Here is a 26,367-nt window from a genome sequence, read left to right on the forward strand (position 1 = left end):
TTGTTAGTCGTGGGCCACCGAGGTGGCAGATGTGAAACTCTGGCAGGCTGCTTACCATCCAACCACCCTTTAATGTCTTTTATGCCTTGAAGTATAGATTTTGCTCTTAGAGGTCCAGAAAGGCTAGAGCGGGTCCTTGAGAAAGCTTCTTGCCTGGGCCACCTCGAGACCCTGTGTCACCGGGGGCGGCCCGCGCTCTCCTGCTCTGATCTCCAGACCACAGCAGGACTTCTAGGGCGGGTGGATGGGACGTCCCCTCACATTCACTGCTCTCGCTGCTTTGTGCTTGTCTCTGGTGGTTCCCAGATCTGCACGTGACCCTGGTTGGGATGTGTTTTGGAATTCCCGTGAACTGCTTCCTGGTGCCCGCGGCAGCCTAAGTGCCGGGGAAGGCCTAGGATTGGGGCTCGGCAGGTCTCCAGCTTCGAGGGGGCTGCTGCTGGCGAGGGAGCGGAGCAGCACACCTAGGAGGAGGCAAGTGGCCTGGCAGTGCCTTCTCCGCACACGTGCCCGTGGCGCCACGGTGCCCCCAGCATGGACGCGCCAAGGCTAACAGAGGAATTCCGTTTCCTAAGTATTTCCCCTTTGCCCAGCCGGTGCTAAGAGCTCTCCATGCCCTGTCTCGCTCCGCCGCTCCACAGTGCTCTCAGGTATGTGCACTGCCATCTCCAATTTAAAGGGGAGGAAACGGAGCCTTCTTGCTCCTAGCAAGATAATTCGGAATTATATCCAGGATTACCTCTCTGCAGAGCTCAGCGCTGTCTTCCGTATGCTTCACTGCCTCCTAAGCCTGTGGCGATTGCGTTTTCCATTTCCCTGGCCTCTTTCTTTTTCTTGTCAGGACTTTCATCCCAATTCTCAGGAGTTTCCTGGGAATTTGGAACGTAGTTTGTGCTGCTTACGTGACACTGGAATTAGGGCCGGGTTAGCCCGTGCTCTTGACCCTGTAACACCGTCTCGCTGAGCTCTTGGCCGTGTTCTTAATTCAGTCTGGGATTGGGTTTTAAAAGGCTGGACTCTTTGCTGATTGAGATAATGCTAGAGAGCACCTCACGCAGTGCCTGGCGCTTAGTAGGCCCTCTCCATCATGTGTGCTGCCCATCCTTCCGCTCCTTTTTCCCTTATTTCGAGCAGAAGGAACTTAAAAATTTGGCTGGTGGCCTCTCAGTCCCTGCATGCTGATAGTCAGTGTTCTCAGTGACTTGCTACGAAATCCACACCTGCAAAAATTGCCTACTCCTTCGTTTGCGGCTGCTGCTTCCTTGTTCATTTTCTTTTGCATTTCCTTTAGGTTTCCTTCTCAACTTCTTTCCTTTCTCCTTCCCTTTAAAAATAGTTAGGCTCTGGTTTCTAAGCAGAAATGTGGAAATTAGAAAATGGTTGGATGCTACTATCTCCTACGACTGCTTCGCTCCAACCTTTTTAAAGGAATCCCCGTTGAATTCTCTTGGTAGAATTGTTCCTGATTGTCTTAACCGATGACAAATGCCCCCACTCCCTCCCTTCCCCCAAAGTGACTGCCTTCTGCCTTCCAGGGTTGTTTTATTGAAAATTAACCTTTCTGCAGGTCGGCCCTTTTGCTCAGGAAGAGCATCTGTCCTTCCAGTCTATGAGAGCCAAGTGTGGTACATGTGTGTGTATGTGTGGTTAGAGCAACAAAGCCAGCGCATCCCCTGGGAGGCGGCCGAAGGATTGTGATGTCATTGGCAACCAGCCAGCATCTCCAAGATGGCAGCTGGGATCAGCCTGCTGTGTGGACATGCTTGTACTTGGACCGGTCAAGGAGAAGAGCCAGTGTCTCCCCCCGGCTTTCCCCGGCCGTGGCCTCGTCGTTGTACCTACCTCCAGATGGCAAGATAAGGTGCCCTCCCGACCGTCGTGGCCTCCGGTGCAGTCGGTCACCTGGCCTGGAAGCGGCTCCACGGCGAGGGTAGCGCATGCGTAGGAACCTTCAGCAGCCGCCCCGCGTCAGGGCCAAGGGCAGCGGGCTGTGCAAGACACCGTCCAAAGGCATGCGTGCGCAACGCCAAGCTCTTGGGCATGACCTCTGACCAGCGGCGAGCGTCCGTCCATTCACCCGAGACCCCCGCCAGCCCGCGGAGATGGCCTGCTTTTGGGGAATTAGAGACAGGCACAAGAGAAGCCCTTCCAGAGGAGAGACCCTGCCCGTGCTAAGTGTGGGAAGGACAGTAGGTCATCAGAAGCAGCCACTTGGCATTCATAGGACAAAACTGTTTATGTCTTGTATGTCCTCGGGGGAGATAATGTTTCCCAGCATGTGATCGTGGGTGCCTTGAACTCGGTAGTCGCGCACAATAGAAGTTTCTTGTTGAGAAATGAGGGACAAAAAAGCCAGTTGAAATGTGCTGGCCTGCTGGCCATCGCCGTGCGCCCCTGCCTGTGCTGATGTTGCTGATGTGTGGGCAGAGCTGGACACGGGGCCAGGCCAGTTGCCATGACCTTCGGCTGTAACTGGGTCTCCTTTAGGATGTAAAATATTATTAATGGGGAAATATGCTATGAGGATGAAGTAGGGATGGGGATAATTTGATTAACAAATGCTTGTAAATATTGAAATGAGGACATGACTAGCGATAAAAGGGCTAAGTCCTCGGTCTCATGGATTTTATAAACGTCCACGACAGTATGACCATTATCACTAGAATCAGATTAAAAGCAGATCAGTAGTTGGTCCTTGGGCACGTGTACCTCTTAGACACTCAGATCCCCCTGCAGCTGTTGTGGAATCACTGGGTCTTTTTACTCACCTCATCTTTGTCGTCTGTTGGCTGCTCTTCCAATCTCTCTGGTCCCCTAACCTTGTCCTTGCCTCAAGCGCACCCGCTTACTTTCTCTAGAACCTCTCATTTGCTGGCAAGCCAGCTTCTTCTGCCTAGCGAGCCAAAGCGTACTTGCCCTGGTGGCTGCGAGCGCATGGTATTGCATGTTCCGAAGAATCGCGGGATAAGGTACGTAAGAAGGGACGCCATCCCGGTGACACCTTGCCTGGCAACTGTCTCCCATTTGAGGATATCTGAGAGTGGTGCTTTGACTCCTCTCCCCCACTGCCCACCTTTCTGTGACCCTCAAAATACCAGATGTTCTTTTGGACATGCCTTGATTTCCTCATGTTCCCATCAAGTCAATGTCTAGACTAATGTCCAGCCTTGGCATTCGGGACCGAGGCTTTCTGGTACGCTCAGCCCACCCCAGTGCCTCCTTGCCAAGGCAACAGCTTGTGGGGAAAGTTGCCAGGCTTGAGAAATGATGGTGCTGCGGTGTGCCTGCTGCTGGAAGGGGATTTCATGTCCGTCCTCCAGTCGGCTTTATTTACTGTCCTTGGTCATGGAGATGTTCAGGCCAATTGTAGGTCACGTCAGTGGCGGATTTTGTTTTCCTGTTGAAATTGTCTATTTAAGAACACCTGTTAAGAACACCTGTTTATTTCCTTTGGCAAAATGTCTCTGTAGGAACCCATCTTATCCTTGATGGAATAAATGCCTCCCACCTGCATGTTTGTAATGATTTACAGGCTCTGGCATGGAAAAACCTCCCTGCTCCCCCAACAAAAGTCACCCTAAAATCTTGGGTAATGCAACCACAGACCTACCATAATGCCTCAAGCCTAATCAGGGAAGATTCAGCTCTTTAAGTTAAGACATTCGATGATTAGATGTTTACAAAGAAAGGGGAAGTTAGTAGATCACCTCCTTATTTTGGCCACTGGTATCTGAGGTCCAAGTGTCAGTCAAGGAGGAAGTGATAATTGTGATGGCTGGGGATGGAGTGGGTGTAAACTGTCTGGGAAAGGGAAAAACTTGAGTGAGGCTCTGGGAAGGGCTGTCGATTTTGAGGCATGGGATAAAGGGAAATGATTGGACTTTGCAGAAAAATGTCTCTTTCCCTGGACCGAACCACGTATGTGGTTCAATTGCATGTGTGTATTGAATAAAAAAAGTTGGAATTTCAGTCTTGCTTGAAATTTTCATTTGTACTGAGAAAAAAAAAAAAATCAGAGATCAAAGCAAAATTAAATGTTGCTCCTCTGGTGTTCCCATTGAGAACACTGTTGACCCCCTGAGTTTGCCTCTGGCTTTGGCCCTTGGCCATGGACTCAGGGACGTGCTGCCACCCCCTGTTAGGGTGTAGTGTTAAAGAAGTAGTCCCATCTGCAGAGGCCGTGGCTGACTTTGCCAACTAAGAGCACCTCTTTCATTCATGGTTTCAGTCTCTTTGGTCTTCCAGAGGCTTTTCTAAGAATCCAATGAAAGTTCTCGAAACATGCCCAGCCACGATTTTTGCATGAAATGTCACGGCTGGTAAGGAGTATCTTAAGGATGTGTAGACCAGGTCAGAAACCCTTTCTCTGGGGCTTACGTCATGGATGAGCCACTAAGGAAAGTTCCTCAGCCCCAGCCTGCCCTTGAGGCTTTGTCCTGCCATTCTGTTTGCACTTCACTTTCCCCCATTTTCTAACAGGCGTGAGCCATTTGAGGTTTGTAGCACCACCGAGCCAGAGGTGCTCCAGTCGTAGGAATACTGCGTCATAATTTTTGGTTTTATTCAAAATCTCATTTTTCCAAAGCATCCTGCTCTCTATAAAGCATATTCTGATTCCATCTTTTCTTCAAGACTCTGTTCACTCTTAGGGTGGGGCTGGCTCATTTGCAGGGTTCCCTGGGACACGAGGGCCCTGCAGATTCTTCTTGTGTACATCTTAAGAGCTTTCTCAGCAGACTATGAAAGTATTTCTCACTTGCGATTTTCCTTAGAGACGGAGAAGCACTGTTCTTTCACCTTCAATCACCTCCAGGTAGTGGTTATTGCTTTACAAGCAAACGTCCCCGATGGCTGCAGGCCGTGGGCTCGCCCGGGCGCACCCAGGGGAGAAGCAGGACTTCGGAGAGCGCGAGGGCACCTGGCCCTGGTTATGGAGACTAGCACTTAGGGCCAGGCGGGGTGACCAGTATCGCTGGATTTCACATCAGAGCGGCAGAGTTGACCAACCCATGGCCCTAAAAGAGAAAAAGCTCTTCTGTCCTTAACATGCCATCAAAGCTGCTTCTGGAAACCCCGCAAACCTCTCAGGGCGGGTGCTCTGTGGGTGGCGGCAGTGTTATACTTCCATTGCTACCTGACCTTCTGCAGACGGGGTTGACCTTTGAAGCACTCCTGCCTTCTACCCCTGTGTCCTCGGTGGTGGCCTCCCGCTCGGGGGCTGAGCTCCTCTGTGGTAGGAGCGGGCATGTCTTCCAAGACTAACTGCGAGCTGAATGAAGTGGCCTTTTATTTTCTGGTTGTTTTTTTTTTCACTTTTACCCTGACCAGCATAAATTATTTCCTGGAGTCTGGGGAGAAGAAGAATAGCAACTTAGAAATCAGACTGTAAATAAAAGGGCAGGTTCTCCGAAACTGCGAGAGACGGAAAAACAGCGCGGGATCCTTGCTCGAGCCCAGGGCACAGTTTGGTCGTTGGGGCTTTGTGCCAACGAGAGGGGCGCCAGCAGGGCTCCCCAGGACCTTTCTTCCAACTTGGCAGGACTTCAGGGTGCCCAGGAGCGCCTGCCCCGAGCTCTGCCCGCAGGGCACTGCTGGAGCCAGTGGCTGGGAGAGGAATGACCAGGGCAGGGCCTGGGTGCTGGTTCCAGGCGCGGAGCCCTGGAAAGGCTGGTGCTCCCGTGGACGTGGGTACTCAGTTACGTGGCCGTAGAGCGCGGACGTCTTCCTGGCTGCGGAAGGCGGGACAAGCTTTACTTTTTGGGGTAACACAGGCTGCGGGTGGAGGTAGGGGCCTGGGTGGTGGGTAAGCACGTGGCATGCCAAGCCTGGCAGTGGCTGGGAAGGAAGGTGGTGTCCCTGAGCGCTGGCTCCTGGGCAAACGGGGAACCCATCTTCAGAAGGAGGACTCATTCTTTGCTGCATAGAGCTTATCGCAGCCCCCCTTGAGCCACGTCGTTGTTCAGTTTGCTGTCAGTACTGTGCGAGAACAACTCATGTCAGGCAGCAGGAATTGGGTGGGATATTTTTGGGAACTTTGGACCCCAAGGTTAGGATGGTGGCTTGATTGAACTTGCTCCTCGTTTTCCTACTTCCCCCAGAAGCAGAACGTCCAGGCATTGCCCTCTCCTCCCCTGCAGTCACCCGTGGCTTGGGACCAACTCGGCTAGTACAGATTTGCGCCCACCGGGTTGCCACCAAGGAAATAGCGGCAGCAGCCACCCTGCCGTTGGCAGGGACTTGGGTCCAAGTTCTCCCATCTCGGTGACATCCGATGGGAGATGCAAGTTCACAGTGAGCTGAGCCAGCCACCCACTTTGAAACTGCCCTGAAGTTCAGAAGAGGGGAAGGAGCAAGGGGGAGTCAGGAGGGCAGGCAGGTGCAAGGGTGGCCCTGCAAATCCTGGCTTTAACCACTCGGCGGCGGCAAGCGCTAGAGCGGAACAGATGGGGTGGGGTGGGCCGTGGGTGAGGGGTGCCAGCGAGGCCAAGTAGAATCAGGGCTGCTCCTAGCTTCTGGACTGTTCCTCTGGTTATTCTTCCCTGGAAGAGGATGGGGTAAGAATTTCAGAGTCATTTCAGGATATTCCGGCAAAGCAACTTGCTGAGGAGGTCAGATAATACACATTGCAATGAGGCTGGAGGACCGAGCCCACGAAGGAAGAAAGCTTGACTCTTGGGCCGGGAGAACATCCTCAGGGCTTCCCCGAAGCCTTCCAATCACCCGTCTAGAATCGGGTTACCCGGATGAGATGGGGAAGAATTTGGGAGTTTGTCTATGGGAAATGGCTATTTAAAAGGAGAGAATGCCTCCCCTAGGCTGATGTGAGACACGTGGGAAAGGAGCGCCGTGTTTGCCTCTCTTGGGCATGTCGGTAAGGAACGGCCTGCCATTTCCAAAGACCTCCAGCCCCAGGATGACCTTTGCAGGTTAGAAGTGCCCTTAGACGTGATGATATGGTCCTGTTGGCTGAGATTTATCAGCCATTAGTTTTGCGAGGACATCTGGACAAGTCAGCTTATACCTTACACTAGCTTATGCTTCCACTGTGTTTCTGGCTGCTGTGGTTCGTTATCTGACCTGTCAGAGGTCACGGGAAACAACTGTATACTATTTTGTGTCGCGCACTTTTGCTGCCACGTAGACAGGTCCTGTGAGAACCTGGGTAAACGTGGAGTGCTAGTCCTTCTCTCAACAGAATTCTGAGGACAACTTTACATTGTCGCCAGAATCCTTGATACTTAAGATTTTGGGAAATTTCGTGCACAGTAATCCCCCTTGGCACATTTTATTCATTTGCCTGCTGGTTTTTAAAAACGGTGGTATGAAAACCTGGAATCCGGCAGTTGAATGAATAAACTTGCATCAAGGAAAGCGGGCTCTGTGGGGCAGCCGAAATGCCAGCGTTATAGGAAAATCTGAGCGGTTTTTCTTCAGTTTTCCTTTTCGTCTTCTTTCCTAAATTAATGCCAACACAGACTTTTCTTCCACTCGCGGTAAGGTTAGTAAGTAATGTGTGTAGAAGTAGCCTCAGTGTCAGTGTTCCCCCAAATAAGGTAATTCCTTATTTTTACATTTATTTTGTGTTCTCATGGTAATTCCTTGTTTGTAGCTAATTTTACATTCGATCCAAGGTGTCCTCAATGGTACCAATTAATAGGAGGTGTTTGGAAATAGGTGGGGAGTGGGGGATTGCACCTGTACACCCGGTCAGTTTTTTGAAGAGCAGGGAACTTTTTAGTCAATAAAAGTAGGAAGTTCCCTAATGGGGGGGGTGATGGGGAAAGTGAGCGAGGAGGTCCGCCGCTAAGGCATGGGGTTTGCCCCCCAAAGACACGCGCCCTCCGCCCCGTGGAGAGTAGCACTGGTTTGCCAGGCTCCCCGCCGCACCTGGCGTGGCCGGGCACCTGCGCGCTTGCCCATCCTCTGCCATCGGCTCGGCCCGCTGGTGATTCTCATCCGTGCTTTTGTTTTAGCCCACCTCAGGCTCTGAACTGGTTTTGTCCGAAGATGAGAAAACTGATACCGAAGAGAAGGAAGAGACGGAACTGGGTGTCCTGGAGGACCAGCGTAGCGTCATTCTCCATCTCATCTCTCAACTCAAGCTCGGCATGGATTTGACCAAGGTAGGCGGACATCACCCAGCTTTCCGCCAGTTATTTTGGGGGTGCTTGTTCCACGCACACGCCTCCCCTGTTTGCATTCCTGTCGCTATGGGGAGATGGGGAAAGGAGGGTGGGGGGCTGACCAGCCCAGCTCCTGAGTGCGGATGGACCATTTGAAGAGATATTTCTGTGTACAGGTTCATGCTCTGAGAGGAGAGCCTTGCCTGTGATTCTCAGGATGAAGAAACCTTGCCAGAATGTTCTTTTCTTTCCCTCCTCAATCAGGGTTGCAGGATTGGTAAGGGTCAGTGAGCACAGTTTCGGAAGCTTCCGCCTGCTCAGGGCTGTATGAGGGAGGTGAGTGGCAGAGGATATGACCCTCTTGTTGGCTCTGGAACAGCCCATGTTCTTGGGGGACAGGGGAGCTTCAGCAAAAGCGGATGAGGTGATAAGAGAATCTTTCTTTGTTTCCTGCTGTGTTCCAGTTTGAAGGTGACTTATAGAGATAGGTCTGCAGTGGTGCAATGGCCATAGAGAAAAAACAGGTGGCCGGAAAATGGTAGACCCAGGCGTGTGGCCAATGGACATGGCTGGCTGCAGTAGTTTTTAATTTTTAAATTTTTAAATTTTTTATCCCCTCCCCACCTTTTCGACTTTTTGTGTGCTGTCTGCTGTCTGTGTCCATTCACTGTGCATTCTTCTGTGTCTGAATTATTTATTTTATTTCCCCTTCCCCCTTGCAGCTTGCTTGCTGTCTGCTCTCTGTGTCCATTCACTGTGCATTCTTCTGTGTCTGTATTTATTTATTTCCCCTCCCCCCTTGCAGCTTGCTTGCTGTCTGCTCTCTGTGTCCATTTACTGAGCACTCTTCTGCGTTTTCGCCTGTCTCCCTTTTTTGTTGCATCACCTTGCTGAGTTGGCTCTCCACAGTACCTGTGGGCTGGGCAGCTCTCCGCAGCATGCGGGACATGAACCGCATGAACCCACGGCCTCCCATATAGTAGAGGGGAGCCCAATCGATTGAGCCACAGCTGCTTCCCCTGCAGTAGTTTTAACAGCTTGTTCCCAAAGGCAGCTCTGTTGGTGATCCAGATCTCAGCGTCAGCGTGCCAAAAAACAAGCCCACTGGTCTTTGTAGAAACGCTGCTAACTCTTCTTGGTGCTGAACTCAGCCAGGATTCTTCCTGAGGAGCCTCTTCAGAGAGCCCAGAATCCTATCCTTGAGCCCCCGTGGATGCCCCCCCACCTGAAGCCAGGGCCTTGGTTCTGGAGGAAGTCGGGAAGCGCCATTTCCTACGTAGCTAAGAGGTTGTATGGTGTCATCGGGGGCCTCCTGGGGCGGTGGAAAGAGCCTGGACTTCGCGGCCCAGCCCACCTGTTCCCCTTGTCACAGTCATTCAGATCATGAGGCCCCCAGGACGGTGGGGTGAAACCAGAGGACGGTGGGACGGCCAAGCCCGGGGGTATTCCTTCATCCCTCCTGCCAAGTGCTCCACGCGTGGTCTGGCCATGTGGTGTGGTAACAGGGGTTCTCAGGGCGAGGGAGGCCTGACCTGGGTGGAGCATGTGTGGTGAGAGCAAGTTCTAGACTCTCAATGCCAGCTGGAAAAACGTGCGTGAACTCGGAACGGTCCGAGCTGGGAAGGCCGGGCCTGGTGGCAACGGCCTTAGGGGCGGGGGTTGGCATGGCTGCAGGGAAGGGCCTGGACTCCACATAGTCACCTCAGCCTGGGCCAGAGACCAGGGGAGAGAGGGGAGGGCCGCGGCCAGGAGAGATGACGTGAGGGGGGCCTGACAGGACACCGGGAGCACTTTTAGGGGACGGAAGCCTCGACATGTCGGGAAAACACTTCCTTTGAAATGCTTCTGTGCGTTGGACTCTGAGGTTCCCGATGATCTGGGACACTGCGCCGCTTCAATGAGAGGACCCCTGAGGAGGCCAGGCCGAAGCTTCTCTCCCTGTGCCATCTGCCCCCCGCCTACGTCTTTCCGCTCTGTGCATCAGGCTGTGAGGACCTGCTCAACGTTTTGCTCTAGACAAGCTGCCTTCCCTGAATGTCTTTGTTTCCCTTTATTTCTCAAGAAGTTTGAGATTACATAAAACTTACATCAAAAAAGAAAATACCCCGTTTTCTTCCCCTCTCGCGCTTTCCCCATTACCAGCATCCTTCATTAGTGTGGTACATTTGTTACACTTGATGAGCACATATAGCAGCACTGCTACTGGCCAGGGTCTGCAGTTTACATTACAGTTTACATTTTGCGCTGCACAATTTTATAGGTTTTTAAAAATATGGAATGTTTCGTGAATTTGTGTGTCATCCTTGCTCAGGGGCCACACTGATCTTCTCTGTAGCATTACGATTTTAGTATATGTGCTGCCGAAGCGAGTACCCCCTTCATTTCTTCTATCTGTGTACATCTCATCTCTTTTCTGCCAGAGCAACCATTTATTTACATGTTTGGCTGTTTAAAAACTGTCATGTTTTATTCTTGCACATTGCTTCAACTTAACTCATATGCAGCTTGATTTAAGGTCTGATAGATGGGGTTTGGGTAAAAATGTGTGCCGGTTTGACCTAAACTCAGTGTTCCCAAAGTTGGGGTCACAACTCATTAGTGGGTTGTAAAACCAATTTAATGGGATAGACAAGCATTTTAAGAGCTGAAGTAAAATATGACAGAAAAGAAAATATCAGAGTGTATTGCGCATGAAACTTTTATTTTAGTTCTGTTGATACATATCTGCCTGGCCACGAGGTAAAATATATTCTTATTGTAGATGACGCTATTAAAAAACTGCTGTAAAACCTTGGCCTAGAATCATTGATGATCTGGAAGAGGGACTGGAAGAGTCACTACAATTAGATCACATGTGAAGGCAGAGTAAAATGCTAAGACCACTGACTTATAGCAGTTGAAGTGCTCAGAGATTTCACATTACTGCTTTCTTGTTTTAAAGTAAAACATTAGAAGGCTGCATTTCCTACTTATTATTATTTTACTAGGATGTCATTGTTTTGTATTTCTGGAACCACAATCTGTTCCTAAAACAGCAAACGTTGCCTTTACCCGAGACCCAGTTGGGTACCTGAAAGGAAAACTTCTCCAGCCCGTGGTTTTGTAGCTTACTGGGTAGAAGCTGTTATTACAAAACCAACGGAAACTTTGACAAGCTGAAATACTTGTGTGAGGAGGATGTGAACCTTGCCTTATCCCCCAGGGTTTCTTGTTTTCTATTGCCCTGCGTCAAGAAAGGTCTGTCTCTCTCTCGTCACGTCTCCATTTCTTGTCTTGGCTCGTGTCCATGTCACTTAAGTGGAGCTTGCGCTACATTGACACTGGGAGAACTTAGCCTGAGTGGGGCTGTCCTAGGAGCAGGCTAGACCTTCCTGGCTCCCCTCAAGGACTCAAGGAAGAAGCTCTGGTCCCTCTCTCCATAAAACAAGTGTGCCACTGTGTCTTTGAGGCCGTGGCCAGGCTGGCCGCATTCACAGGCATTACCAGCCGGGCTGGGCTCCTAGAGCAGCAGCTTGCTGTTTTCAACTCCGTCTCCAGGCAGAGCCGGGCTCCCACTCTGTTGTCACTTGTCCCAGAATTCCTAATACTTTCTGAATGACGGGCCTTTGGGTTTGCATCTTGCGCTGGGCCCACAGAGTGTTCAGCTGGTCCTCTCTCCCTCCCACCTCTGCTGTGGTTGAAGAGCTGCTGAGGTAAGATGGAGCTGGTGGATGGACCATTGGAGTTGGTTTTGCCAGAGTCTGATTGGAGTGGGCTCAAGGGAGAATGGGAAGAAAAGAGGAGACTGGTGTTTTCAAGGAGTGCTGATTACAAAAGGGGAGTAGGAAACTGGGCGGAATCTGGAATTAAGAGGAGTTGGTTTTAAGATGTTTGAATGTTGGGAATGATTAGGGGAGCAGGGGCACAGATGCCGCTGGAGAGACGAAGGAGATAACTTAGGAACTAAGCCTTGGGGAGGGGAGAGGGGATGGGGAGGGGGCTTGGCCTTAGGTAGGACAGCCCGTCCACTGATAAGGAGGGCAGGTGGATGGAAGAGTGCCCCTGCCTGGGGACTGGCCATGCTGTGTCGGGTTGGCTGGACCGCAGCCCAGCTGAGCTACTGTGAGCACCTTTACCTCCAAGTGCCTCCATTTCCCCATCTTCAAAGTAGGGACAATAATTGTACCTCCTTCAAAGGGTTGCTCTAAATACATGTACAGTGATGTGTGCAGAGGACTCAGAAGAGTGCCTGGCACAGAGTAAAGGCTAGTAAGTGTTTGCTGTTACAATTATCATGTCAGCGTTCTCTGTGGGCAACTGCGATTTTTCCTAGTAAGTAAAAACAAGCAAGGTGATCAGCTGGGAGTGACAAAGAGAAAAGGGACATTAGAGATGTGGGGAGGGAGGAGAAGCGAGGAAATGAGCTACTGTCTCTGGGAGAAGGTGAAGAACTTTGAAGGATTGCCGCGCACCCCCACTTTGGGTTTCTAGGTCTCAGATTTAAAGGGGAGCTGGTCAGCATGTTGTCTCTCTCTCTCCAGGAAGGTCCAGCTGCCAAGTTCAGGCACAGAGAATGTGAGGGGCTGGATTCCACCAGAGTTGAGGTTGGCTTGCCTGGTGCCTTAGAGGGAGAGAGCGGCCGAGGAGCTCAGGGACGGCAGAGGGAGCGTGACCTTGGGCCATGGCCTCTAAGCTGGATGTGGGAGGGGGAGGGTGGACAGTACACGGTCAGTGGCCATAGCCTGGGTGGGGCTGAAGGACTGTTGGAGCTGGACATGCAGGGGTGATGGTCAGAGAGTGGCCTGCTTGAACTTGAGGTTGTGGAGGGTGGTAGTGCCGTAATGATAAGGTCTAGGTGTGCCTGTTTGAAATTATATAGATTCCTCGGGGGACTTGGCCAGAATGCCAAGGTCATAGATTCAGGTGATTCACCTCTTTGTCCACTGTTATAAGACATTTCTTGTGTTTACATACAAGCGATGACCCCGGCTTAGAGAAAAGAGTTGGGAATGGGCTGTGGAAGGAAACCCCAACCTGCTGGCCCCCTGTGAAGGTGGGTGACTCGCAGAGCACAAAGGCAAACAGCAGCCCTCTACGTTTTGGCAGCCTCCTCTTAGAAATCAGAAGTGGGTCAGGGGCCCGGCAAAGAAGCACCCCCAAGTTGTTTATAGGTCAGACGTGCTTGATTTTCAACAAATAGTTTCAACAATAGATCTGGTTTTAGGGGCCATCACTTTTTAAAGAAGCAAGGCCGAGCTGGAAGGAGTGATTTGGACAAAGCAAATGGGGGACAGTAGTTATTTTTGTATTTACACTTTAAAAAATAATCCTTTACCTTCACTCCGTAGATGCTGGGGATTTAGATTGGGGCATGACGGGCCCCAAGCACCATCGACAAATAGGGTCTGGGGACCTGGGGCAGCTGTTGGGAGGCGAGAGGGGACCGTCCTTGCCAGTGATGTTCAAGTGCAGGAGTCTTGGCATCGTCCTCTCCCGTCTTGTTCCTCTCTAGCAAGGCAGCACAGGGCAGACCTTGCAGCTTAAAGTTGGCTTTGGTGGGAAATGAGCCAGACTTAGTCTGAGCCCTTCTTGAGGGCACAGCTGATTCCAGAGAGTGGGTGGAAAATATTCAGGGTGGTTACGCCGAGTGCGAGGCAAGAGGTGGATTGGGCAGTCCCGGGGTGATGTGGCCCCTAACCCCAAGCTAGCCAATCTTTACCCCATCAGCCAAGGAGAGTCTAGACAAGGTTCATATTTTGAGAGAGAAGCCAGCTGAGATCATTCTTTCGTTTCTCTGATTCTTAGAAAATGGTTTAAATTGTAAAGAAATGCAAAAATAGTGGCCTTGACACTGTTTTGTATTTTCTAAATCAGCAACAAAAATAGTAGCTGTGCATTACGTCTAGCAGATACGGGGTGAAACTGGTAACCTCGACTCTTGCTAAGGCCTTATAAATGGATCTCCATTTTTTCAAAAGCGTTGGCTACATAGAAATGTCCACCAAAGCTGTTTATTTAATTAAAACTGATTTAAAATTAAATTAATTAATTAATTTATTTATTTCCCCTCCCCCGCCGTTGTCTGTTCTCTGTGTCTATTTGCTGCGTCTTCTTTGTCCGCTTCTGTTGTTGTCAGCGGCACGGGAATCTGTGTTTCTTTTTGTTGTGTCATCTTGTTGTGTCAGCTCTCCATGTGTGTGGCACCATTCCTGGGCAGGCTGCACTTTCTTTCACGTGGGCGGCTCTCCTTACGGGGCGCACTCCTTGCGTGTGGGGCTCCCCTAAGCGGGGGACACCCCTGCATGGCAGGGCACTCCTTGCGCACATCAGCACTGCGCATGGATCAGCTGCACACGGGTCAAGGAGGCCCGGGGTTTGAACCACGGACCTCCCATGTGGTAGATGGATGCCCTAACCACTGGGCCAAGTCTGCCGCCTAAAATTAAATATTGAACAGACAGAAATGATGATAGGATATCTGAATGGCATAGCACAGGGGCTGGCCAACTTTTTATTAATTTTTGTTATTTTGGGCTTTTGGGGCCCTACGGTTTCTGCCACAGCTCTTCCACTCTGCCCCTGTATCCCAAAAGTGGCTACAGGCAGTGTGGACAAGAGTGGGTGCAGGTGTGTGCCAGTAAAACTTTATTTGTAAATGGGGAGATTTGGCTCATGGATTGTGGTTTGCTGACCCCTGGTATAGAGAGTCAACCTACAGTGAACATCTATGTTCTTGCCTCTGGGTTTAAGGAAAGAATATCATCACCAGTGACACTTCAATGATATATAACATTCCACCAACTCACTGTATTGCCATTTCCTTTCTCAACAGAAGGAAGTTTGAACGGTCAAGTTAGTATGTTACAAGCAGTGATATGACCGTCTTTTTGGGCATCCAGCTCTTTTCATTTGATTGAATTCTTTTCTTTGGGTAAATGTCCAAGGTCCATCAGAATAGGCAAAGATTCACGTTGCTATGGTGAGCTCCTTCCATAGGGGGGCTATTTTTATGAAACAGGTCAGAGGGTCAAAGGGCGCTGGGTTTATCCTGGAAATGGGCCAACTCGGCAGAGCCATGGATGTCCAGGGTACCCGCATTTCCCAGCATTGCTTCATTTCCCTTTTCCCGAAGCCTTGAGCTCCTCTTCCTCCCAAGTCTTGTTTTTAATTTGCTGTTAGGCAAGGCCTGCTCTCTCCTAGGAGAGCATAGTGACGGTCTTGTTTTCTGTCTAAATTTGTACCTCGAGGGGCAGCCGTGATGAGCTCCCTGCTCCCTTCCTGTGCTGTCAGCAGCTCATCAATCCCATCCTTCCAGAAAGAGTCAAACCAAGTGATGCTGTTTCTTCAGGCCCCTGCGGGCCACCTCGGCCAGAGCTGGTTTACGTTCCAGCTGTCCTGCGTATTTAACCGCCTGTAACTTATGAAACCTCTCCCGGCCTTAATTTTCTCACCTGTAAAATGGAATAATTTTACCTGCTCATAGGCTCCTGAGACGATCACACAAGATAGCGTACGTGAGCCCCGAAGCACTGTGCCTGCCTCGAGCTCTAGAAATGGCTTAAATTTAAACCCGTTCATATGGCCTTAAAATAATCTTCTTAATTTCTTTTTCTCTAACAACTATTTCTCCTTTTTCTCTGAGCATCTATCGAAATTGCTTTGTTTCAGAAACATCAGAGATGGCTGGGTGTTTGGTCTGGTCGCTGGGAAATTTTCTTTTGGTCGCCAACTTGGTCGTTCAACTATTATGCGACAAGTTTGGGTCTCGTTCCCATCGTCCCTCCCTGGTTTCTCCCAGTGAGGACTGGGATCCCCGATTATAACACCCGCCAGTGTTTAATGAGCCTTTACTATGTGCTGGGCTCTGGGCGAATTGAGTGCTCACTTTTAATACCGTAACTTTGGTGGTCGGTTTTATTATTCCCATTTTACAGCTGGAGGAATTGAGTCTTGGAGAGATGAACTTGCCCAAGTTCACAGTCTCGTAGCACCGAGAGGTGAACTTCAGCTCACCACTTCTGAGTCCCTTCTGCAAACAGAGGCCTATGACCAAGGGAACACTGGCCTTCATTTCAAGGGGGCTGTATCTAGCACTGTGTAGTACATATCTTCTTGGAGGATTAAAAAATGTTATTTCCAACCCTTTTTGATTCCACCTCCCCCCAAAAAATGTAATGTGTCTTTGCCGTGCGCTGGTAGGGACCTGGTGCTTTCAGGAAGGCCAGGGACCGCCCCCCGTTTGCTAAGTAAAGAAACTTCTGGCCGTGTAAATTATCTGCGCTTTGCTTTATAAGGTCAGGATTTTGTGTCCTGTGCCTGATGTACTTAAAGTGGTCTCTCAATTAACCCAGGTGAATGTTTCAGCCCCTGCTTGTTGGCACCGGATGGGCGCGCCAGTTCGAGGATTACGTGGATGGTCCCCAGGTTAAGTTAATTGATGTTTCTTTGGAGAAAACCGAGCCTCCCTTTGCAGCGTCCTGCCCCATTGGGGGAGGGAGCCATCACTCTTTCCGGGTGTCCTTCACCCCCCCTTGCTGGGGTGATCGTTTATTCTAGGAGCGCCCCTGGAAGATTAGTTGTTTGCCTCTAGATTGATGTAACTTTGAATATAATTAAGCATTCTCTGAGTCCCTAGCAAAGGCCGCCCCCCCCCCCCCCTTTTTCTTTCTTTCCCCCAGAGTAGTTCATTATCTTAATTGTTTTAATGGGAGAAAAGGCAGACCTTACTGATGGCTCGATAAATCTGCTGTAGCAATTTCTGGCCATTTGGATGCCATCAGTCTGAACAGCTGGGCCATCACTCATCCCGCTGTCGCAAGCAGACAGGCCAATTAGAGCTCACGCTTCCCAGCTCTGCGTCTCCAGCACCCACTGCCCAGATAGCAGAGGATGTAGTGGCTTCTTTGCAAATGCACCAAAAAACTAAAAAAACAAACAAACATGGCGAAAAAGAAAAGAAAAAGGGGCAGAGGGAAGGCCAGGGAAAGTGTGTTAAAGAAAGGAAGGGGCCCCAACCAGACCAGGAAATCCGCTTTAATGGAAAATGTGACATCTCACCCAGAGGGTTCTGGGAGGCGGTTTTCAAAGTCATCGATTTAGTATTCTTGTACTGACACCAACAGGAGGTACCACCAAGAGATGAAAGAGGAAATAGTAATTCTACCCGAACCCATTCTCCTCCAGCTTTCCAGGTCGCCCACTTAGTTTCTCCAGCTCTGACAAAGCCACAGCATCATTTTAAAGTGCAAAATACATACCTAGTGGTTTGGACTTGCTGAAGGCTGGGAGCTCATATTCCCTGAGTGTGCAATTTCAGGAGGGTTGTCTTTGAAAATTGATTAGTTCTCATGTACTGTGACTCCACTAGAGGCTTTTTTTTCTTTTCTCTTCCAACTTTTCTTTTGAGTACTTTCTAAGCTATATTAAAGTTGCAAGAGTAGTCTGACGAATTCTCATATATTCTATTAGTCAGTTATTAACATTTTGCCTGTCTTCTCTTTCCCTCCTTCTCTCAATTTCCTTCTTTCCTACTTGTCCTCTCCTTCCTTCTGTTTCTCTATTTTTTCTCCTCTACAGTCCCACACATCCACATGAGTATATAATAAATGCTTATTTTTTGATGAACCATTTGAGAGTACTTCATCACAGTTCTCCCCAAGTCTCAGTGAGAATCTCCTGAGAATATGGACATTCTCCCACACAGAAATGCATTTATCACAGCCAGAAAATTTAACATTGACATAACACTGTTATCTCATAACCTGCTCATGGTAACATTTTCTCAAATTATCCCTAACGTCCTTTATAGCCACTTTCCTTTTCCGAAATCCATAATACAGTACAAATTATATTATGTTTGGTTACCATGTTCCTCCAGTCTTTAATCTAGAAAAGCTACCCTCCTTTTTGTCTTTTTCATGGCAGTGGTATTTTTTTTTTAAGGGCAATGTACCAATTTTTAAATTATTTTTTGAGTTTTATTTTTATTTTTTATTTATCCCCCCAGCCCCCCGCCACAGCTTGCTTGCTGTCTGCTCTCTGTGTCCATTCGCTGCATGTTTTTCTATGTCTGCTGGTCTCCCTTTGTTGCATCATCTTGCTGCGCCAGCTCTCTGCGGGTGTGGGCCGTCAGCTCTCCGTGGGCGCTGGCCAGCCTGCCTTCACAAGGAGGCCCTGGGACATGAACCCAGGGCTTCCCATATGGTAGGCAGGAGCCCAATCAATTGAGCCATTGCCTGGCAGTGTTATTTTTGAAGTGTCCTGGTCAATTTTTTTGCAGACTGTCCCTCAGTTTGGATTTGTCTGATTTTCCCCCCCCAATGATTAGAGTCAGATTTAATAGTTTGGGCAGTGATAACACATAGATGATGTTGCACTGTATGTTTTTCCCCTGTGATAAATGGAAAATGGAGATGCTTTCAGACTAGGTTACCTTTTTCGTTCTTCCCATCTCCTCCTTTCTTCTTAGAAGAAAGCAAAATGGGTCTGAGCATTTTTCTTTCTCCTCAGGGGATCCTTTAAGGGCCCCATCCTGGACCTTTCTTTGGCCTCTCAGGTATCTCAGGAGATCTGACCAGGTGTGAGGTGTTCCTGCTTTGAGCCACTCGTTCATTAGGTGTTTCGTGAGCATCTCCAATACAGATTCCCTTGTTTCCTGCCCCAGAAAACATGTTTGTTTCTGAAACATGCTAGGAGCTGCCTTAGGCATGCTCTTAGCTCAGAAGTTCCTTGAGAGGTATCTGAATATTCTGGGATTCCTTGAAAGAAGTAGCAATTGAAGACTTGGTTTTAAGTAGTCTGAAGTATAAAAGCATCATGAAAGAGAACCTACATTAAAAATATGGGAAACTTTCCCCCTGTGTTTTCTTCTAAGAGTTTCATGGTTTTAGTTTATAAGGTCTTTGAGCCATTCATAAGTTCATTTTTCTCTGTGGTGTGAGGTTGGGGTCTGACTTCATTTTCCTGCACATGGATATCCAGTTTTTCTAACAACATTTGCCGAAGAGACTGTTCTTCCCCAATTAATGTATTTTAAAAATCAGTTGGCCATAGATATATGGGCTGGTTTCTGAATCCTCAGTTTGATTCCAGTAGTCTATATGTCTCTCTCTGCCAGTACCTTGCTGTTTTGGTTACCGTGGCTTCGTAGTATGTTTTGAAGTCAGGGAGAAGATGGGGTGGCCCAGCTTTCCTAGTCCTTATTCTGCAGAGGGAAAGAAAATGTCCTTATTGCTCAGAAGAGATCATTGTGCCGTGTCATGGAATCACAGACATGATGTTGAGGGGGCAGCTGGGAGCCCCGAGGTCTCGTCCGACTCGTGTCCTTGGGCCCTACCCACCCCCCAGCCTCCGTCCCCTCGGCTGTTAGAGTGAGACCAGGATTGAAGTACGCGGCTGGGAGGGTCCCTTCTGGTTTTGCTCGTCAGCCACTCGGGGTTCCCAGGAGAGTTTTTTTCTCTTATTTCTTTTACTCCTTGAGCATCTGAGTTTGGAAATGCTGACAAATTAGGGGAAACGCCGTGGATTCTTGCCCTTTCCCGAAGTGCGTAATTAGTGAGTAAATGGCGTAGCGGATCCTTTCGTTGTACTTTCAGTCCCGGGTACAAGAGTTCGTGGGGTCCGGAAGTGGGCCTGTCGCCAGAGACGCCCCATTTCCGAGGGGTGGGGAGAAAGATGCGGGGCAAAGTCGCGATGCCATGGTGACCTGAAGGCCTGTCCGTCTGGACTGGCAGGCTCCTGCCGGCATCCTTCTGTCCTTCCTCTTGGCTTGCCTTCTCATCAGGAGGACGTTCTGGACCTGGGAGAGGAGAGAGCGGGACGTGGAGTCGTTAGGGATGGAGTGAAGGTGCAGGCACGGGTGGCCTTTCTTCCTTTTTACTCGATTTCGCCTCAGCGGGGGGTTTCCAGGCCCCTTAAATCCGCACTCCCCGACCTGCCCGCATGCACTTCATAGGGGAGCCCTTGACTGGCTCTGGAGGTGGGGGAGGGAAGGGTGAGTGTTTGGGGTTATTTTGCTTGCTCGCTCAGCCGTGGGGAGAGCAGAGCAGCTGGCCCAGGGAAGCTGCAGGGAGAGAGCAGACCCCAGAGCCACCGTGGTGGCCGCCGGATGACGACGTGTCCTACACAAAGACAGGGGACCTGCAGAGAAGCAGCTGGAGGCCGCTCTGGATGGGATGTGGTCTTCCTGGCCACAGGACATCCTTGGGCGGCCAGATTCTCAATTTTCTCAAGTGCTGGCTGAAAGAAAACTTGGCAAGATTGCCTTTGATTTGCACGGTTGTATTTTAAATCACATTTCTTCTTTTGCGTGATGAAAGCAAAGCAGAAAAATACCCGGAACAATTTTTTTAAGTCACTCACTTCTTTCCACCATGAAAGAATGGGATGTTTTTTTTAAAAAACGTTATTTGGATTTCCTTACATGTCCACTTTTGTATCTGGCTGCTTTTTTTTTTTTTTTACTTAGCATGGGTACTTTCTCCTCTGATTTCGTTTTTAAAGGAAAGATGGAAAAGCATTTTAAAAAGATCCCAAACCTTACATCCCCAGCGGGCCGGGCGCTCTTGGATTCCCTCTGCAGCCTTTGCGCTCTGCAGATATTATGCCTGTCTGTCTGTCTTTCTCCCAGGACATCTCTTCCCCCTTGCCTTGTAGTAAGTGCCTTTGAAACCTGAGCTGGAGGCAGGTTGCAGGTCCCGCAGGTCCACGCGAATGTCCCCACTGGCAAATGCTATCGTGGGAATTAGGGAGCCTAAGAGAGGAGGACAAAACTGGTCAGGCCGGGTGAGCATGTCTGTCAACCGCCTGACCTCAGTCCACTGGCCCGAACCCCCGCGGCTCTGTGCCCTTGTCTGCACCAAGGAGGAGCCCTCAGGTCTTGGGCCGCCTTCCAGCCTCAGAAGCCTGTGCATCCAGATGAGGGGGCTCCAGGGTGAAGAGCTGTGTCTTACAGCCCAGTGGGTGGACTCTTGCTACCTCCCAGTTAAGACCAGTGAGGAGAAGGCCCTCTCCCTTCCACTACAGCGACGGGACCTGCTTCCAGCCAAGGTGCAGGATGCCCTTCCTTAAGCGGCCTAATCGCTGGCTTACAGGCACCGGGGTTTGTGCAAGACCCGAGCGGCCACTTTCGAGGAGGGGGTCCCTTTGTCAGAGTCAGCCAGGCCTCTCCTTACTGTCTTCAGAAGAAGCAAACCTGGGGGTCATCGCAGATCCCGGATGTCCAGTGCGGCCTACTCCCTCGTCACGTCCACTTGCTTCCTCCGGCCCAGCCCTGGGGTGCGACCTCCACACGTGGGTTAGCCACGGCCCCTCTTCCTTGTGACAGCTCCCCCGACAAGTGGCTGCCGCGTGTCCTGCCTCCTGCACCCCTGGGCCAGGGCCCTTTGCCTGGTCCTGCCCTGGCTTGGTCAGGCGGGCATACATGCTGCTCTTCTGCGAGGCCTTCCAAACAGACAGCCTCGTCTTGGCAGTGGCCGCTGGCCCCTTGCCCCCTTTCGAAGTGGGAGCAGCAGACCCCAGCATCCGAGCTCACAGGAAGCTCCTGAGCTGCCCCTTGCCCTGGTGGAGGAGAGTATGGATAAGCCCTCCCAAGCCGTTTTCTTCATGTCCCAAAATAATGGAGACTAAAAGAGGGGTGGGTGTTGGGAGAGCAATGGCAGTGGAAAAAGGGAGAGCAGAGAAGCAGAGAAGGAAATCCCTCAGAGCAGTCCTTTCCACGAAGGCGGGTTGTTGACTTTGAAGTTGTCCCCGCAGTAGCCGGCTCCAGTTGGTTTTGATACTGTTTCCCCTGATTTGTCATTTGTGCGAAAATCAAAAGAAATCGACCCCAGGCTTAAGCCGTGGTGAATTTGGACAGTGGTTGCAGGCTTTGAGCTTTTTTCTTTTCGGGTAGCCACAGGAATTCCCGTCTGACCTTGTCTCCCTCCAAATGCAGGTGGTGCTTCCCACATTTATTTTGGAGAAGCGGTCCTTGCTAGAGATGTATGCAGATTTTATGGCCCATCCTGACCTGCTGCTGGCTGTCACTGCTGGAGCCACGCCGGAGGAGAGAGTCATCTGCTTCGTGGAGTATTACCTCACAGCCTTCCACGAGGGCCGCAAGGGAGCCTTGGCCAAGAAGCCCTACAACCCCATCATCGGCGAGACCTTCCACTGCTCCTGGGAAGTTCCCAAGGACAGGGTCAAGCCGAGGAGGACTGCTTCTCCCTCTCCTGCCAGCGGTCATGACCAGCCGATGGCCGACGACCCCTCCAAAAGCTACAAGCTAAGGTTTGTGGCCGAACAAGTGTCCCACCACCCGCCCATCTCCTGCTTCTACTGTGAATGCAAGGAGAAGAGATTGTGCATCAACACTCACGTATGGACCAAAAGCAAGTTCATGGGCATGTCCGTGGGGGTCTCTATGATCGGGGAAGGTAAGCTGTATGTTGGAGTTTGGCTTTCACTCAGCGACGTGTGTGTCTGTCCATTTGACAAATTGATGATCATGAATGTGGATTTCTTGGGTTCTGTTTTGGAATGGGGTGGGGGTAGGAAAAGGGGTGAGATTTGTTCTTCTGGGACCCTGTATGCTTCCAGGTCCCAGTAGTTTCCCAGTGGGGCCGAGATGACGGTGTGGAGGGTGTTTTAGTTTCTCTGGGTTGGCTGAACGACAAGAAGGTATTGGCGGCTCTGAGGCTTGCAGAAGTAGAAAACTGAGGCATCAGCAAGATGATGCTGTCTCCCCCAAGATGGCGGTGTTTGAGCTTGGCCACTGGCGATTGTTGGTTCTTGCTTTTCTGCCACATACCAGTGCACCTGGCAGCATCTTCTCTTTTCCCTTTGGGGTTCCGTTGACTTCCAGCTCTGGCTCCTTCCCATGGCTTCTCTTTCTGTCCAGTTGCTTTTGTCTATAAGGACTTCAGCCATCTTGGACGAAGGCCCATCCTCATTCAGTTTGTTATTACTTTAACTAAAGGCGACTTAAAGGTCCTGTTTACAATTGGGCTCGCACCCACAGGACCAAGGGTTGAGACCTGAACATGCCTTTTTGGGGGGACATGATTCAGTTCCCCCCAGAGAGGGCCAAGCTGTTTGTCTCATCAGCGGCCCACCCTGGATCTTCACATGCTGTGTTACTTGGTAAGTCACTGTACGTAAACATTTTTCCAGCTTTGTGGGAATATTAGGGTTGGCTCCAAATCTGTGAAAACACATTTTTGTTCATTCTCACTGGTGTCTGGCTCACAATGAGAATAATAGTGCTGCCTGTTCAAAATTGGCTCATAAAAATTCCCAAGGCAAATCTTTTGAACACTCTGCTAGAAATTCTGAGGCAAGAGCACAATCTAATCATACCACTGGTGGATTACACATTCCGATTTTAGCAAATAGCTGTGAATGAAGTGTATTCATTGTTGGAAGAAACCTATAAAAATCCTTGTTAAATACAAGCATCTGCATTCATGGTTCTTCAAATTTTCTTTGTCACAAATCCCTTTGAGACACTCAGTTTGTGGATTCTCTTCCCCCAAAAATACCGATCACAAAATTCAGCCTTCAGTTTCAGGGAGTACACGGCTCCTTGGGAGCCCTTCTAAAACCCCATGAGGTGAGGACACTTTTCTTTCATTAGCACATTTTTATTGAGCAACTACTAGGTACTAGATACTGCTAAGTGCTATGGCTACTTCAGTGATCAAAACAGACAAAAAATCTGTGCCCCTAGGAAGCTCCTGTTCCCCTGGGGGAAGTGAGATAAGTAAGTGAATTATGTGATATATGGGAAAGGGATAAATGCAACTGAGAAAAATAAAGCAGGAAAGGGATGGGAAGAAAGGTTGAATTTTTCAATGGGATGGCTGGGGAAGGCCTCACTGAGAAGGCAACCTTTGAGCAATGTCCAACAGGGGCCAAAGAACGAGCCTGTGGGTTCTCAGGGAGGAATGTGGGGGCAGATGCCGGGAAGCAGAGCTGTGCTTGGCCTGCTGTGGAAGACTGCGGAAGCCAGGGTTGCCGGAACCGGGGGCTGAGGGGAATGAAAAAGATAAGTTCAGAGAATAACCGCAGCCAGATCCTGTAGGGCCTCAGCAGCCGTAGCACTGAGATATTATTTATGAATTCCAAAAAGAAATATAGATTATGTTTGTAAACTGGTCGATTCTTCTGGCGTGATAACCCTTGGATTGAATTAGATTCAGCTGAGATGTCCTGATTAAATTATGTTAAGATTAGGGCTCTGATCCAGCCGCGTCATTAGAGTGTGACTCAGAGTCGAGTCCCAGCCCCCTTGGGGATAAAACAGATGCTCGCAGGGAAGTAACCACACAGAGAAGAACACAGAGGAAAGAGAGACACAGCAGAGGCCTGGGAAGAGAGATGAGCCTGGTAGTCTACAGCGGGCCTTGTGGAGAGAAAAGAGCAGCTGAGCCTGGAAAGAAAGGAATGCCAGGGAGAGAGGGGAGCTTTTGCCAGCCCACACCTGAGATTGGAAGAGCCTGGGCCCATGGAGCCTTAAGAGGAAGAGGGAGGGCTGACCCCGCGCAGACATCGCCCGCCATCTTGCTTCAACACATGGGCAATGATTCTGGGCGAGAAAGTACCTCTTATGGTACCTTGAGTTGGACTCTTTAGGGCCTTGTGACTATAAGCTTCTACCCCAAATAAACACCCTCTATAAAAGCAACAGAGTTCTGGTACTTTGCATCAGCAGCCCTTTGGCTGACAGCTACACCGGTCATTGTTAGGGATCTTGGCTTTTACACTGAGTGAGCCACAGAACTGTTCAGGGTTTTGAGCAGAAGAGGACCAAGATCTGACTTACGTCTTGGCCATATTGCACCAGCTGTTTGTTGAAAATAGACTGTACACGGGCAAGGATGGAAAGCAAGGAGACCAGTTAGGAAATTATGAAAATATCCAAGCAAGAGATGGCTTGGACCAGGGTGGAAATGGTAGAGGAAGTCAACTCTAAGAGCCTGGATATATTCCTTAAGTAAAGAGAGCCAAAAGGCTTCAGCCGTCACCTCCAGATCTGATGAGTGATGAGAGGTATGAGAGGAAAGGTGACTCCAAGTTTTTGACCTGAGCAACTGGAAAGATTGAGTCATCATTAACTGAGATGGGGGAGAGTCGGGGCCATATGGTGACTAGTTTAGTGGGACAGTTTGTTGTGTTGAGATTAAGTTGTAAAGTGATTGAGTAGACACTTACATATGCAGCTTGGAGTTCTGGGGAAAGGTCATAAAAACTTGTAATTTAAAGCCTTGAGACAGAGTAAAATTAGTAAGTGAGCACTTATGCATGCTACCCTTTAGCAATTAGCTGCTTGAGCAACCACCCAAGGACACTGAGGAGAGAAGTGGCCAGAGAAGTCGATAGAGTGGGGCAATATGTTTCCAGCAAGCCAGGTGAAGAAATGGCTTCAAGGAAAAGAGAAAGTGAGCTACTGTGGCAGATGAGGCTGATTAGTTCCAGGTGGATGAGAACTAAGAATTGACCATTGGTGTTTGGACCTTGAAGGCCTTTGGTGACCTTGACTAGGGTTGTACTAGTGGAGTGGTCCCAGTGAACATCTGATTGAAAGAGAATCAAGAGAGAATGGGAGGAGAGGAATTGGAACCAGTAAGTACAGACAATTCATTATTTGAGTGCCGTTGGACAATTTAGAAAAAGGCCTGCTATTGGGTTCCATATTTCTGAAGTGCTTCTTATCCATGAGTGGTAAGATGGCAACTTCTGAACACCTACAGGCAAGTCCAACAGCAGTGTTGGGCCTTCACGGAGCTCTTCCAGGCACATGGGCTCAGGAACCAGCACTGACTGGTCCTGAAGAAAACAAAATGCCTTCCTCTCAAGGATCAGTCAGGATCAAGAAATTCACAAAGGAAGATTCGTCCATTTGTGAAGGAGGCCAGGGACTCACCTGTCACCAGGGTGACCTCGGGCCACCACCTCTAGGCCTTCTCTGTACTTCAGACAGGTGGAGGGTATGTGTGGGGGCGTGTTTTAGTTTGCCCGAGGACTGTCGATGCAAAGTACCAGAGATAGGTTGGCTTTTATAAAGGGGATTTATCTGGGGTAAAAGCTTACAGTTCCAAGGCCATGAAAAGCCCAAATGAGGCACCATCTGGGACGCCTTCTCACCAAAGTCAGCCACTGTGGATCCCGGCCTGTTGCCGTGTGGAGAAGCAAGATGGCCGCCGATCTCGGCCCTGGTCTCTCCGTTCCCCACTGGGCTCATGTCTCCTCCTGAGCTGCTGTGTGGGCCCAATCTCTTGGGGCAACG

The 26,367-nt window shown here is 49.9% G+C and overlaps 1 protein-coding gene and 1 non-coding gene across 3 annotated transcripts in view; one reads left to right on the top strand and one right to left on the bottom strand.

Annotated features, from left to right (window-relative positions):
* OSBPL10 (oxysterol binding protein like 10) overlaps window positions 1-26,367 on the top strand; it is a 380,443-nt gene that overhangs the window by 334,493 nt on the left and 19,583 nt on the right. For both annotated transcript variants that reach the window (XM_058290903.2, XM_058290904.2), the window contains 2 exons: window positions 7,974-8,123; window positions 22,036-22,516. In XM_058290903.2, the coding sequence (XP_058146886.1) occupies window positions 7,974-8,123; window positions 22,036-22,516 (631 nt within the window). The remainder of the gene's footprint in view (window positions 1-7,973; window positions 8,124-22,035; window positions 22,517-26,367) is intronic.
* Window positions 10,390-10,496, bottom strand: LOC111762609 (U6 spliceosomal RNA). The gene has a single exon (XR_002795689.1). It is a non-coding gene; the product is annotated as a U6 spliceosomal RNA (small nuclear RNA).

Source organism: Dasypus novemcinctus, chromosome 31 (genome assembly GCF_030445035.2).
Source record: "Dasypus novemcinctus isolate mDasNov1 chromosome 31, mDasNov1.1.hap2, whole genome shotgun sequence".
NCBI lineage: Eukaryota > Metazoa > Chordata > Mammalia > Cingulata > Dasypodidae > Dasypus > Dasypus novemcinctus.